This window comes from Pecten maximus, chromosome 2, assembly GCF_902652985.1.
Source record: "Pecten maximus chromosome 2, xPecMax1.1, whole genome shotgun sequence".
Lineage (NCBI taxonomy): Eukaryota > Metazoa > Mollusca > Bivalvia > Pectinida > Pectinidae > Pecten > Pecten maximus.
Window position 1 is genome coordinate 97,799 of NC_047016.1, and position 14,312 is coordinate 112,110.

Here is a 14,312-nt window from a genome sequence, read left to right on the forward strand (position 1 = left end):
CTGTGTCTCTTTGTTATTGAGAAGAAGTTGTTTGAAGATTATAGCCTATTTGACCCATGTGACATTGAATGAAGGTCAAGGTAATTTATTTGAACAAACTTGGTAGCCCTTCACCCCAGCATGCTACAGGCCCAATATCAAGTCCCTGGGCCTCTTGGTTTTTGAGAAGAAGTCGCTGGAAGAGTATAGCCTTCTTGACCTATATGACCTTGAATAAAGGTCAAAGTCATTTATTTGAACAAATTTGGTAGCCCTTCACTCCAGCATGCTACAGGCCCAATATCAAGTCCCTGTGCCTCTTGGATATTGAGAAGAAGTTGTTTGAATTTTATAGCCTATTTGACCCATGTGACATTGAATGAAGGTCAAGGTCATTTATTTGAACAAACTTGGTTGCCCTTCATCCCAGCATGCTACAGGCCCAATATCAAGTCCCTGGGCCTCTTGGTTATTGAGAAGAAGTTGCTGGAAGATTATAGCCTTTTTGACCCATGTGACCTTGAATGAAGGTCAAGGTCATTCATTTGAACAAACTTGGTAGCCCTTCACCCCAGCATGCTACAGGCCCAATATCAAGTCCCTGGGCCTCTTGGTTATTGAGAAGAAGTTGCTGGAAGATTATAGCCTTCTTGACCCATGTGACCTTGAATGAAGGTCAAGGTCATTTATTTGAACAAACTTGGTAGCCCTTCACCCCAGCATGCTACAGGCCCAATATCAAGACCCTGGACATCTTGGTTATTGAGAAGAAGACGTTGGAAGATTATAGCCTTCTTGACCCATATGACCTTGAATAAAGGTCAAAGTCATTTATTTGAACAAATTTGGTAGCCCTTCACTCCAGCATGCTACAGGCCCAATATCAAGTCCCTGGGCCTCTTGGATATTGAGAAGAAGTTGTTTGAATTTTATAGCCTATTTGACCCATGTGACATTGAATGAAGGTCAAGGTCATTTATTTGAACAAACTTGGTAGCCCTTCATCCCAGCATGCTGCAGGCCCAATATCAAGTCCCTGGACCTGTTGGTTATTGAGAAGAAGTTGCTGGAAGATTATAGCCTTCTTGACCCATGTGACCTTGAATGAAGGTCAAGGTCATTTATTTAAACAAACTTGGTAGCCCTTCACCCCAGCATGCTACAGGCCCAATATCAAGTCCCTGGGCATCTTGGTTATTGAGAAGAAGTCGTTGGAAGATTATAGCCTTTTTGACCCATGTGACCTTGAATGAAGGTCAAGGTCATTCATTTGAACAAACTTGGTAGCCCTTCACCCCAGCATGCTACAGGTCCAATATCAAGTCCCTGGGCCTCTTGGTTATTGAGAAGAAGTTGCTGGAAGATTATAGCCTTCTTGACCCATGTGACCTTGAATGAAGGTCAATGTCATTTATTTGAACAAACTTGGTAGCCCTTCACCCCAGCATGCTACAGGCCCAATATCAAGTCCCTGGGCCTGTTGGTTATTGAGAAGAAGTTGCTGGAAGATTATAGCCTTCTTGACCCATGTGACCTTGAATGAAGGTCAAGGTCATTTATTTGAACAAACTTGGTAGCCCTTCACCCCAGCATGCTACAGGCCCAATATCAAGTCCCTGGGCCTCTTGGATATTGAGAAGAAGTTGTTTGAATTTTATAGCCTATTTGACCCATGTGACATTGAATGAAGGTCAAGGTCATTTATTTGAACAAACTTGGTTGCCCTTCATCCCAGCATGCTACAGGCCCAATATCAAGTCCCTGGGCCTCTTGGTTATTGAGAAGAAGTTGCTGGAAGATTATAGCCTTCTTGACCCATGTGACCTTGAATGAAGGTCAAGGTCATTTATTTAAACAAACTTGGTAGCCCTTCACCCCAGCATGCTGCAGGCCCAATATCAAGTCCCTGGGCATCTTGGTTATTGAGAAGAAGTCGTTGGAAGATTATAGCCTTTTGACCCATGTGACCTTGAATGAAGGTCAAGGTCATTCATTTGAACAAACTTGGTAGCCCTTCACCCCAGCATGCTACAGGCCCAATATCAAGTCCCTGGGCCTCTTGGTTATTGAGAAGAAGTTGCTGGAAGATTATAGCCTTCTTGACCCATGTGACCTTGAATGAAGGTCAAGGTCATTTATTTGAACAAACTTGGTAGCCCTTCACCCCAGCATGCTACAGGCCCAATATCAAGACCCTGGACATCTTGGTTATTGAGAAGAAGACGTTGGAAGATTATAGCCTTCTTGACCCATATGACCTTGAATAAAGGTCAAGGTAATTTATTTGAACAAATTTGGTAGCCCTTCACCCCAGCATGCTACAGGTCCAATATCAAGTCCCTGGGCATCTTGGTTATTGGGAAGAAGTTGTTTGAAGATCATAGCCTATTCCACCCATGTGACCTTGAATGAAGGTCAAGGTCATTTATTTGAACAAACTTGGTAGCACTTCACCCCAGCATGCTACAGGCCTAATATCATGCCCCTGTGCCTCTTTGTTATTGGAAAGAAGTTGTTTGAAGATTATAGCCTAATTGACCCGTGTGACCTTGAATGAAGGTCAAGGTAATTTATTTGAACAAACTTGGTAGCCCTTAACCTTAGCATGCTACAGGCCCAATATCAAGTACCTGGGCCTCTTGGATATTGAGAAGAAGTTGTTTGAATATTATAGCCTTTTTGACCCATGTGACCTTGAATGAAGGTCAATGTGATATATTTGAACAAACTTGGTAGCCCTTCACCCCAGCATGCTACAAGCCTAATATCAAGTCCCTGTGCCTCTTTGTTATTGAGAAGTCGCTGGAAGATTATAGCCTTCTTGACCCATATGACCTTGAATGAAGGTCAAGGTCGTTTATTTGAACAAACTTGGTAGCCCTTCAACCCAGCATGCTACAGGCCCAGTATCAAGTCCCTGGGCCTCTTGGTTATTGAGAAGAAGTCGTTGGAAGATTATAGCCTTTTTGACCCATGTGACCTTGAATGAAGGTCAAGGTCATTTATTTGAACAAACTTGGTAGCACTTCACCCCAGCATGCTACAGGCCTAATATCAAGTCTCTGTGTCTCTTTGTTATTGAGAAGAAGTTGTTTGAAGATTATAGCCTATTTGACCCATGTGACCTTGAATGAAGGTCAAGGTAATTTATTTGAACAAACTTGGTAGCCCTTCACCCCAGCATGCTACAGGCCCAATATCAAGTCCCTGTGCCACTTGGTTTTTGAGAAGAAGTCGCTGGAAGATTATAGCCTTCTTGACCCATATGACCTTGAATAAAGGTCAAAGTCATTTATTTGAACAAATTTGGTAGCCCTTCACTCCAGCATGCTACAGGCCCAATATCAAGTCCCTGGGCCTCTTGGATATTGAGAAGAAGTTGTTTGAATTTTATAGCCTATTTGACCCATGTGACATTGAATGAAGGTCAAGGTCATTTATTTGAACAAACTTGGTAGCCCTTCATTCCAGCATGCTACAGGCCCAATATCAAGTCCCTGGGCCTCTTGGTTATTGAGAAGAAGTTGCTGGAAGATTATAGCCTTCTTGACCCATGTGACCTTGAATGAAGGTCAAGGTCATTTATTTAAACAAACTTGGTAGCCCTTCACCCCAGCATGCTACAGGCCCAATATCAAGTCCCTGGGCATCTTGGTTATTGAGAAGAAGTCGTTGGAAGATTATAGCCTTTTTGACCCATGTGACCTTGAATGAAGGTCAAGGTCATTCATTTGAACAAACTTGGTAGCCCTTCACCCCAGCATGCTACAGGTCCAATATCAAGTCCCTGGGCCTCTTGGTTATTGAGAAGAAGTTGCTGGAAGATTATAGCCTTCTTGACCCATGTGACCTTGAATGAAGGTCAATGTCATTTATTTGAACAAACTTGGTAGCCCTTCACCCCAGCATGCTACAGGCCCAATATCAAGTCCCTGGGCCTGTTGGTTATTGAGAAGAAGTTGCTGGAAGATTATAGCCTTCTTGACCCATGTGACCTTGAATGAAGGTCAAGGTCATTTATTTGAACAAACTTGGTAGCCCTTCACCCCAGCATGCTACAGGCCCAATATCAAGTCCCTGGGCCTCTTGGTTATTGAGAAGAAGTTGTTTAAATGAAAAGTTGACGCCTGACGGACGGCCGGACAGAGGGACGGACGACGGACGCCGCACAATGGCATAAGCTCACTTGCCCTTCGGGCAGGTGAGCTAAAAATGACGACGGACGCCACGCCATGGCATAAGTTCACTTGCCCTTTGGGCAGGTGAGCTAAAAAGTGAGGAGAAAATACATCCAATATATTATAGAATTACTTCCAATTTGGCTATAAACTAATTAGAAAATCCATTGGAGATGCAATGATTTTAAATCTATTTCTGAAAATCTAAGGATTTACCCCAAACAAGAAATATCTTTAAAAAAGATAAACGGCATAGTTTTAATGCTGGTGGTTATAATGTAAAACTGCTGGTGAAATAAATTAACGAATTAATGCGTTTCAGCAAGGATAACAAAATTATATCAGTTTGAATCATTTTTGGTGATAATAAGTCTGCATTTGAATCAGTTTCATTCAAATGTTTCATTTGAAAAGATACATCCACTTATTCTGCTTGCATTCAATCTCAACTTTGTTTAGTTTTTAACTGCATATCTGCATTTTGCAGTTATCGCTTCATTGACCAATCACATACTTCATCTTGACCAGTAACACCACCTGTCGCGTCATATCCGGGGCCAAAAGAATATTATACGGTTATGCCGAAAAATTAAATTTATGTAATCTGTGGGGTGTATTGAGATGTACAACAATGCAACTGTCACAGGGTTATATTTGATGTAAAATCATTGTATGTTATATTTCATGGAGTGTGCATCTTTAATGTACTGTTGGTATTTGTTTGGTGTGAGAAACCTTAATAGGAATGAAAGGAATGTGAGTATGTATGACATGTGACCTGACATGGACAATTTCATTGGACAGTTTTTACCTGTATTGCATGTTTTTAATCCTCTTAGTATTTCAAATCACTTCTCTTCTGGCGCTCTAGCTGAAAACAATCTGTAGAAGTCAGAGCCTAAATTATATTGAAGATCTGGTGAGTTTTTACTTTCATTTGATACTATTTTGTAACTAAGTATATATTAATGTTGTATTATAAAACAACATGTAATATTGTGTTTTAATAAGTATATTGAAAAGATCTGTGTAGAAAGCATATCTGGTACTTTGTCAGAAGTTATGTGCTTCATGTATGTTTAATTGGAATTGATAGATATCATAATACAATATATTTTGTATATGACCTTTTTATTTGTATATATATTAGACCAGATTATTCATTGATTACAGTTGGTGATTACTTGTGAATCTGGTTGGTGGTAATGAATAATGTTCCGGAAACCTCCGCATGATATGTGGGGTGAGTTGTAGTTCTGGTTGTTTTAATTGTATGAATTGTACAGTACATTATGTACATGGTGATTTTGTCTGAAGGAAAATTACCAATGTTTTATATATATTAATAGTAATGTAAGTGATAAAGGTAGGGATAATTTCCTAATTTGATATTTGTATATCTATTGTGTCTAAATAGTGAATAACTAGTTTGATATATTCTAGTTATCGATATGTGTATTCTAAAAACATAAATGTATTAGTATTTGGTTCTGTTAACGTATTTATAACAGAAATTGTGCCATATCTTTGTTATCGGTTCAAATATGTTACATGTAAGAGTTATGTCCCTTGATTGTCATGTCTGTAGTTTAGTATGTATGTGTGTATGATTAGTATTTCTTGTAATTGTAGGGTTTTATTAATGGATAATAAAACTACCATGAACAACAAAGTGGCATTGGATTATATATACCCACACCTGTAACACAACTATATTACAGGCTTGGGTTGAATTGAAACATTGATACTTTTTGAGACATTGAGCTATACATGTACCTCAAAACTTTTAATTCCAGGTTCCCAGCATGTCTATTTTTAATTCATTGGACCATACATTCTGGACGATATTCCATACCGAAATGTACCATATGGCAAAATATCAGGCCTCTCCTGGTACAGATTATTGAAATTTTAATATATCTGACCCCTTTATCCATGATAATAGGTCAAAGTCATTTACATGAGGAAACTTTCATGTACTCTACACCAGTAACATGTACCTCCAGATGGTCACTGCTGAAGCAAATTACATTTTTCTGATTAAATTGAACAAAGTACAAATTCAAGATTTTCTATATCCATTTGCATGAAAAGGACAAGATAACATGCAATTTACCCCGCTAATGGCAACCAAGGTTCTCCATAATGCACTGCAAAAGGTGATGTTTTGATGTAAACCCAAACTATTCAGAACAAAAAATATATACTTAAAAGTAAACAGTAACAGGGTCTCCCACAAAATGACAAAACAAATTTGGCACAGAAATAAAAATATCCAGAGATCTTCATCTTTGGGAGGAAAGATTGATATTGGAAACTTCTTCAACCAAGGAATGGAGAAGCCTTCATCCCACTTGATAGCAATATGTATTTGGTACAAGTTGGTGAAAAGTTTTCCTTTTTTACCTGTCCCCTAGCTATGGCTTTCTTATATATGCACTCTATGTACGAGAACTTATGTGTTTTTGGTCAAGCTGTACACTAGTCTGTATAAAAATGTCAATGAATGAAGGAATGGGCATCCAGAGGCAAAATGTATAGTTTTCCCCAAAGTTTTATTAAGTGGACGGTGACCACCTATAATGGATAGATGACGGGCAGATGACATATAATTAAGCTCACTGAACTTTGTGCCATGTATGCTTGTAGAGGTGTGCAACAACAAACTGTATCTAATGGCCCTTAAACCAGGTGAGATAAGGACATGAATCATGAGAATGTCATTTTTTTATTTAAAGGTGCTTCATTCTGCACAGGAAACTTCATGAATTACTCAATAATTTTTTTTAAATATAAACAGTGTCAGCACCATTTGCAACAGATTTCCTCACACATATACATTCATTATAGTTCTAATCCTCTGACGACACAGGGGACAAGTTCGACGGGCTACATTTCGAGCCCTAGCAATCTGGTTTCCACAGTCTACACACAGACACATGTGTCTGCAGGGAAGAATGAGTACTGATTTGTTCTGATCCTGACAGACTACGCACTTCTGTCGTTCTCGTTCTTTCTCCATTTCACGCTCAAAATCCTCCAATCTCTCATAACTTATATGAGAAGGTGTTGTTGATCTTCTGAGGTTATACCGTCCATTCGTTGTTGGTGGAAGCTGAATGTCAATATCATTACTCAAAGTAGTACTTGTTCCATCACTGTCATCTGACATGTTTTCACTGCCAGAATCAGAATCATCTGTCACTTCAAATTCAACTTCCTCCTCTTCATCTTCGTCTGACAAACTTTCATTGTCTATTTCACTTTCTACCTCACTTATATTGATATCATCATCTGAGAATTCAAAATGACCATCATCAGCCATTTCCTCCCACACTCTGCGTGGCTGTCCAAAATGGTTTAGAACAGGAAATGTCATATCTCTGTTGGACAAGTGGTTTAAGATACTGATGACAAAAAGATACAGTAGTAGTAATGTAATCAGGCCTAAGTAAGTTTCTTTAGGTATGTTTGGTAGATAATAAACCAAGAAGAAATACATCTGATCAGTTAGGAATCGCACACTCTCAGCAAATCCTAACATAGCACTGTCAAAAAGTCGCCAAGATAAAGATAGTACATAGTTCATCATGTGAAATGCAGCAGCAAAAACGCTCGATGTGAACTCCCAAACAAGGGCTATTGCTTCTGTTGAAATCTTGGATGACCGAGTAATAGAATCCGAGAAATACACATACAAATTGTAGCAACTGAGGTTTAGATTTGAGACGGATATGTATAAGGCACTTGCAGTCCATTTTCCTCCATTCAATACTGAGTGTGTCAAAAACTCGACCCCTCGGAATAATATATCTAGCATACTGGCAATGAATCTTGAAAACTTCCAAATAAGCATTATAACTCCATAACCGAAGTTACAGCATTCGGTGAGGAAATCAACGCCAGATGAAAGTACGTTGAACAAAACTGTAAGTACAACAGACGAGCAGCGGTACACGAATGTTAGGACCTCAACACAGCAGTACAATACAGCCGTCACCATTTCATAGTTTACTCGTATAATTGAACTTAGGGCTTCGTACAAATAATGTACTCCCTTCATGACGTACGACATCACAACACGTAGTTCACTCATCTTGTCGACGTGTTAGCTATCGTTGGTATACATGAGAATAAAAAACTTTTTGTAAATAAAAATACGCTAGGTGTTCACTTAGTTGCTGGGTTAACATCTCTGTGATCCCGAAGTGAAGCTCTAAAGTTTGTTTGCGGTTTTGGTCAGTGGTTATAAAATGCGAAATCATACAGAAATCATACAAAAATGGCGAAACGCAATAGTGAATAATATGCAGTTTTTTCATAACTGTTGTTCAGTTATAAAACACATACCTTATCAAAACACGACGAAGTTTACACCAAATGGCTAACATTGCCATTCATTGTAACTTTGATAAGATTCGTCCCTCCTATTATATTAATGTTCATTAGAAAACGAAAGCGGAAGTAGAAATGATGTCTATGTCTATGGTCGTTGTGCTGCAAGGTATTCGACGCTCAGCGGGGACAGATTTTTTTAATTTTTTTTACTGTGAAAAAAAACCCAGATAGAAACACATTTCACTCACATTATCTGATACAAATTAATTTCAAAATATATATAGCATGAGACAGGTTTTCATTGTAAATGGTGTATATACCATAATAGCCATACATACATAGAGGTCATACAGTTGAGTGTAACTTTTACACCCTAGCGCAACTACATTTAAACTAGTAGTGCACTACATTTAAGCTACAGGTAAACTAGTCGTGCACTACGTCCAGTCAGGTGTGACCCCAAATCCCCCTATACGGGTAATGGACAGTGCCACTGAATACCTGTGTTAGATACCTGTAGTTGTTACGTATATAGCCTTGCTGTGTAAATTGACTGAATAATGGTCTTTAGAAACGGCGGGAATATTAGAAATAACGAAAAGTGGTTTTACAATGAAACTGAACTACAAATTGTAGACCAATTTGAGTATTTATATGCTTTTCAATTATAATGGTACATTTTATTTTACCCAAAAGCATGTGGCTGAACAAAGCAATAAAGAATATTATGCTATTTATAATAAGTTCAAAAATCATGATTTTAACATTAATACACAATGTTCTGTGTTTGACACATATGTAAATAGCATACTTAGTTACAGTGCCGAGGTATGGGGTTTCCACAAAGAATTAGAAATTGAAAAGATGCACATTAACTTTTGTAAAAAAAAGTACTTGGTGTGTAAAAAAGTACCTGTAATAATTTAGTATATTGTGAACACGGAAGATTACCATTGTCAACATACAGAAAACTTCGCATAATTAAGTACTGGTTGAAACTGTGAATTCAGATAATTGTATTTTAAGAAATTGCTATGAGGAAAGGATAAGATCAAATGACAGTTGGATTTTAAACATACGAGCCAAATTAGATAAATTAGTACTGATTTATCTTTAGAACGATATAACATGCAATGATAGGAAGGCTTATACAATTATTGAAAATAGATTTTACGACGTTCATCGTCAAGAACTTTTATCAAACATACAAGCAATTCCAAATGGTTTTCTATACAGACATCTTATTGATAATTTTACACTACAATTTTATTTAACCAAACCTATTAGTAGTTCATACAAAAAGAATATAGCACGTATTAGACTAAGTTCACAAAATTTAAATATTGAACAAGGACGGTATAGAAACCGTCCAAGAGATCATAGGATATGTGAAGTATGTAATTCTAATGACATTAAGGATGAATTTCATTTCCTTCTAAGGTGCAATTGTTATACTGATTTAAGGCAAAAGTATATTAAGCCATATCATTACAGACTTCCCAGTGTTTTTAAGTTGATCCTTCTGCCAAATACCCAGAAAATAATTAAATAAGTTAAGAAAATAAATATCTTTGTGTTTTAAGCGCCGAAATAATTATATATAATTTTGCCTTAAAATAGGTGGATACAAACACACCAGGGCTGTACTTTCATGTCGAATGGTTGAGATTGTATAATTATATGATGTAAAGTATATAAACACTGTACTTCCTGTCTACCAATCAGTGGTCCTTATAAAGCTAATATGATTAAATATGTAAAATCGTATATGTATATAATTATAGTAGGCAGTGGTACTATTTACCGTTTCTATAGTACTAGTATCTCATGCTTGTATTATCAATGAAACATATTGTATACTATATTACTTTATTATGATAAATGTATATGTATATTACTTATACTTAATAAATATGTCAGTGTTCATATAGATTTTATCCTGGGGCTTATATCAAGGATATGTATGAACAATTTCTTATTTTTATAGTGGTCAATAGAATGAATGTTAAAGTACCGGTGCATAAACACTGTGATTATCATTTAATATGAATGACATCATTTAAGTAAATGTATTGCATTCTGCTATTATTTAATGATATACCATGCAATGTGTTCTTCTGTATAAAGATATATATATATAAATTGTTGATTGATATAATGATATGATTGTCCATCACTATCTGTACTATTGTATTATTGTATATGTATATGTCTACTCTCCAATGTGTCCATCACTGTCTGTACTATGTATGTCTACTCTCCAATGTGTCCATCACTGTCTGTACTATGTATGTCTACTCTCCAATGTGTCTATCACTATCTGTACTATTGTATTATTTATATGTATATGTCTACTCTCCAATGTGTCCATCACTGTCTGTACTATATATGTCTACTCTCCAATGTGTCCATCACTATCTGTACTATATATGTCTACTCTCCAATGTGTCCATCACTGTCTGTACTATATATGTCTACTCTCCAATGTGTCCATCACTGTCTGTACTATTGTATTATTTATATGTATATGTCTACTCTCCAATGTGTCCATCACTGTCTGTACTATATATGTCTACTCTCCAATGTGTCCATCACTGTCTGTACTATATATGTCTACTCTCCAATGTGTCCATCACTATCTGTACTATTGTATTATTTATATGTATATGTCTACTCTCCAATGTGTCCATCACTGTCTGTACTATATATGTCTACTCTCCAATGTGTCCATCACTGTCTGTACTATATATGTCTACTCTCCAATGTGTCCATCACTATCTGTACTATGTATGTCTACTCTCCAATGTGTCCATCACTGTCTGTACTATATATGTCTACTCTCCAATGTGTCCATCACTGTCTGTACTATATATGTCTACTCTCCAATGTGTCCATCACTGTCTGTACTATATATGTCTACTCTCCAATGTGTCCATCACTGTCTGTACTATATATGTCTACTCTCCAATGTGTCCATCACTATCTGTACTATTGTATTATTGTATATGTCTACTCTCCAATGTGTCCATCACTGTCTGTACTATGTATGTCTACTCTCCAATGTGTCCATCACTGTCTGTACTTTGTATGTCTACTCTCCAATGTGTCCATCACTGTCTGTACTATATATGTCTACTCTCCAATGTGTCCATCACTGTCTGTACTATATATGTCTACTCTCCAATGTGTCCATCACTGTCTGTACTATATATGTCTACTCTCCAATGTGTCCATCACTGTCTGTACTATATATGTCTACTCTCCAATATGTCCATCACTGTCTGTACTATGTATGTCTACTCTCCAATGTGTCCATCACTGTCTGTACTATATATGTCTACTCTCCAATGTGTCCATCACTGTCTGTACTATATATGTCTACTCTCCAATATGTCCATCACTGTCTGTACTATGTATGTCTACTCTCCAATGTGTCCATCACTGTCTGTACTATATATGTCTACTCTCCAATGTGTCCATCACTGTCTGTACTATATATGTCTACTCTCCAATGTGTCCATCACTGTCTGTACTATAGTATGTCTACTCTCCAATGTGTCCATCACTGTCTGTACTATATATGTCTACTCTCCAATGTGTCCATCACTGTCTGTACTATATATGTCTACTCTCCAATGTGTCCATCACTGTCTGTACTATGTATGTCTACTCTCCAATGTGTCCATCACTGTCTGTACTATATATGTCTACTCTCCAATGTGTCCATCACTGTCTGTACTATATATGTCTACTCTCCAATGTGTCCATCACTGTCTGTACTATATATGTCTACTCTCCAATGTGTCCATCACTGTCTGTACTATATATGTCTACTCTCCAATGTGTCCATCACTGTCTGTACTATATATGTCTACTCTCCAATGTGTCCATCACTGTCTGTACTATATATGTCTACTCTCCAATGTGTCCATCACTGTCTGTACTATATATGTCTACTCTCCAATGTGTCCATCACTGTCTGTACTATGTATGTCTACTCTCCAATGTGTCCATCACTGTCTGTACTATGTATGTCTACTCTCCAATGTGTCCATCACTGTCTGTACTATGTATGTCTACTCTCCAATGTGTCCATCACTGTCTGTACTATATATGTCTACTCTCCAATGTGTCCATCACTGTCTGTACTATATATGTCTACTCTCCAATGTGTCCATCACTGTCTGTACTATATATGTCTACTCTCCAATGTGTCCATCACTGTCTGTACTATGTATGTCTACTCTCCAATGTGTCCATCACTGTCTGTACTATGTATGTCTACTCTCCAATGTGTCCATCACTGTCTGTACTATATATGTCTACTCTCCAATGTGTCCATCACTGTCTGTACTATTGTATTATTGTATATGTCTACTCTCCAACGGTCATGTAACACAAGGAAATAAAAAGAATCTGAATCTGAATCTGCCTTATATCTGTCATCCTGACTTTACCAGGTATATTTAAATGTTGATAAAATTTTATCTAATATTAACTCAAAATAAAATTGGCTGCGGTTCTTATATGATATATTGCACAAGAGGAATTATAACTCTATCAATCGGATTTGTTGTGGGTTTTTTTATCATTATTTTTTTTTGAAAGATTTCATTATAGTGTAAAATTAAGCTTTATCCTCCTGATTTGAAAGTTTTGATGTTTTTCTTTTTTTTTTTTTTTTTAGATGTAATTGATATACATTTTATATTAATGATTAATTCTACCTTAGGCCTTGACAGAGACCTATATACTAAATTTAATTGATATAGGTCTCTGGCATTGATGGCTGTTTGTATATTTTTTTCTCAAGTTCGGTGTACACTGTATATGTACATATAATTTAATATTTATTATTTTATCAGACAAAAATATTTTTAAATTCAATGTATTGTTGCTTCACTAATATCTGTTAATTCAACCATGAAATCAGTTCATAGTACATAATCAAGAATCAGAAGTTTCGTGTATTCTCATTTCTACAGTTTTTCTAAGTTATGTACATGTACCTGTGTGTATAATTGGTACTCTCAGGACATGCCTGTTGTCATGGCCACCTGGGCCCTAGGGCCCAAAACCCCACCTCACCACCACCTTATGGACCTCCAAACACCTTAACTATATACATGTATATGCATCAGATGAGGATCAGTCTTAAGATGTGCCTGTTTTAACAACTGGCTATAGTTTTGTCAAGTCTCCACATGTATATATACTATATTTGTTAGCAGGTAACCTCATAGAACCTCAGCGAGAAGCCGTTTGGAAAATGGCGTTCTGAGCGAGGAATTCGGCGATGTTTACACGGATTATTGTGTTTTGGATGTAACAATTCGTATTGAGTGACACGGTAGGTTAAAGATGAATGTTTCCTGATGACGGTCGTATATAGTGTGCACCGTGTCAGTTTGAATAAATGTGTTTTTTAGTCGATTGAAGTGAGATGGGGTGCCGTTTCGCTCGTGGAGGAGTTTCTGGCCTTGAGCTTAACAGATTACACATACCACTGTCTTATCATTTTTTTTTTTTTTTTTTTGAAAATCGCATTTCCTATGCAAGCGCCTGTGGGCTCCCCTTCCTTAGAAGTGGAGCATGGCCCGGCCTGCTACATATCCTCCGAGGCGGGCTACCGCGCGCCATGGGATATGTATAGCTATAGCTAGCTACTGGTATTCATAGCCGCAATGAAAATTAAACAAATCTATTCAATCCATATATGACAACATTTTTATAATTCCATGTTCAATACTATCATATGATTTGTATAACCACCTTCGCAGTCATTTTGGTGCGGATACTCTGGCGGAACACACTCCA

At 37.3% G+C, this 14,312-nt stretch overlaps 1 protein-coding gene across 1 annotated transcript; it reads right to left on the reverse strand.

The window, feature by feature from the left end:
- Positions 1-6,866: 6,866 nt before the first annotated feature.
- LOC117344062 lies at positions 6,867-8,518 on the reverse strand. Its single transcript, XM_033906701.1, has one exon. It carries the CDS (start codon positions 8,251-8,253, stop codon positions 6,985-6,987), a length of 1,269 nt encoding a protein of 422 aa, XP_033762592.1. The 5' UTR covers positions 8,254-8,518; the 3' UTR covers positions 6,867-6,984.
- Positions 8,519-14,312: the final 5,794 nt, after the last annotated feature.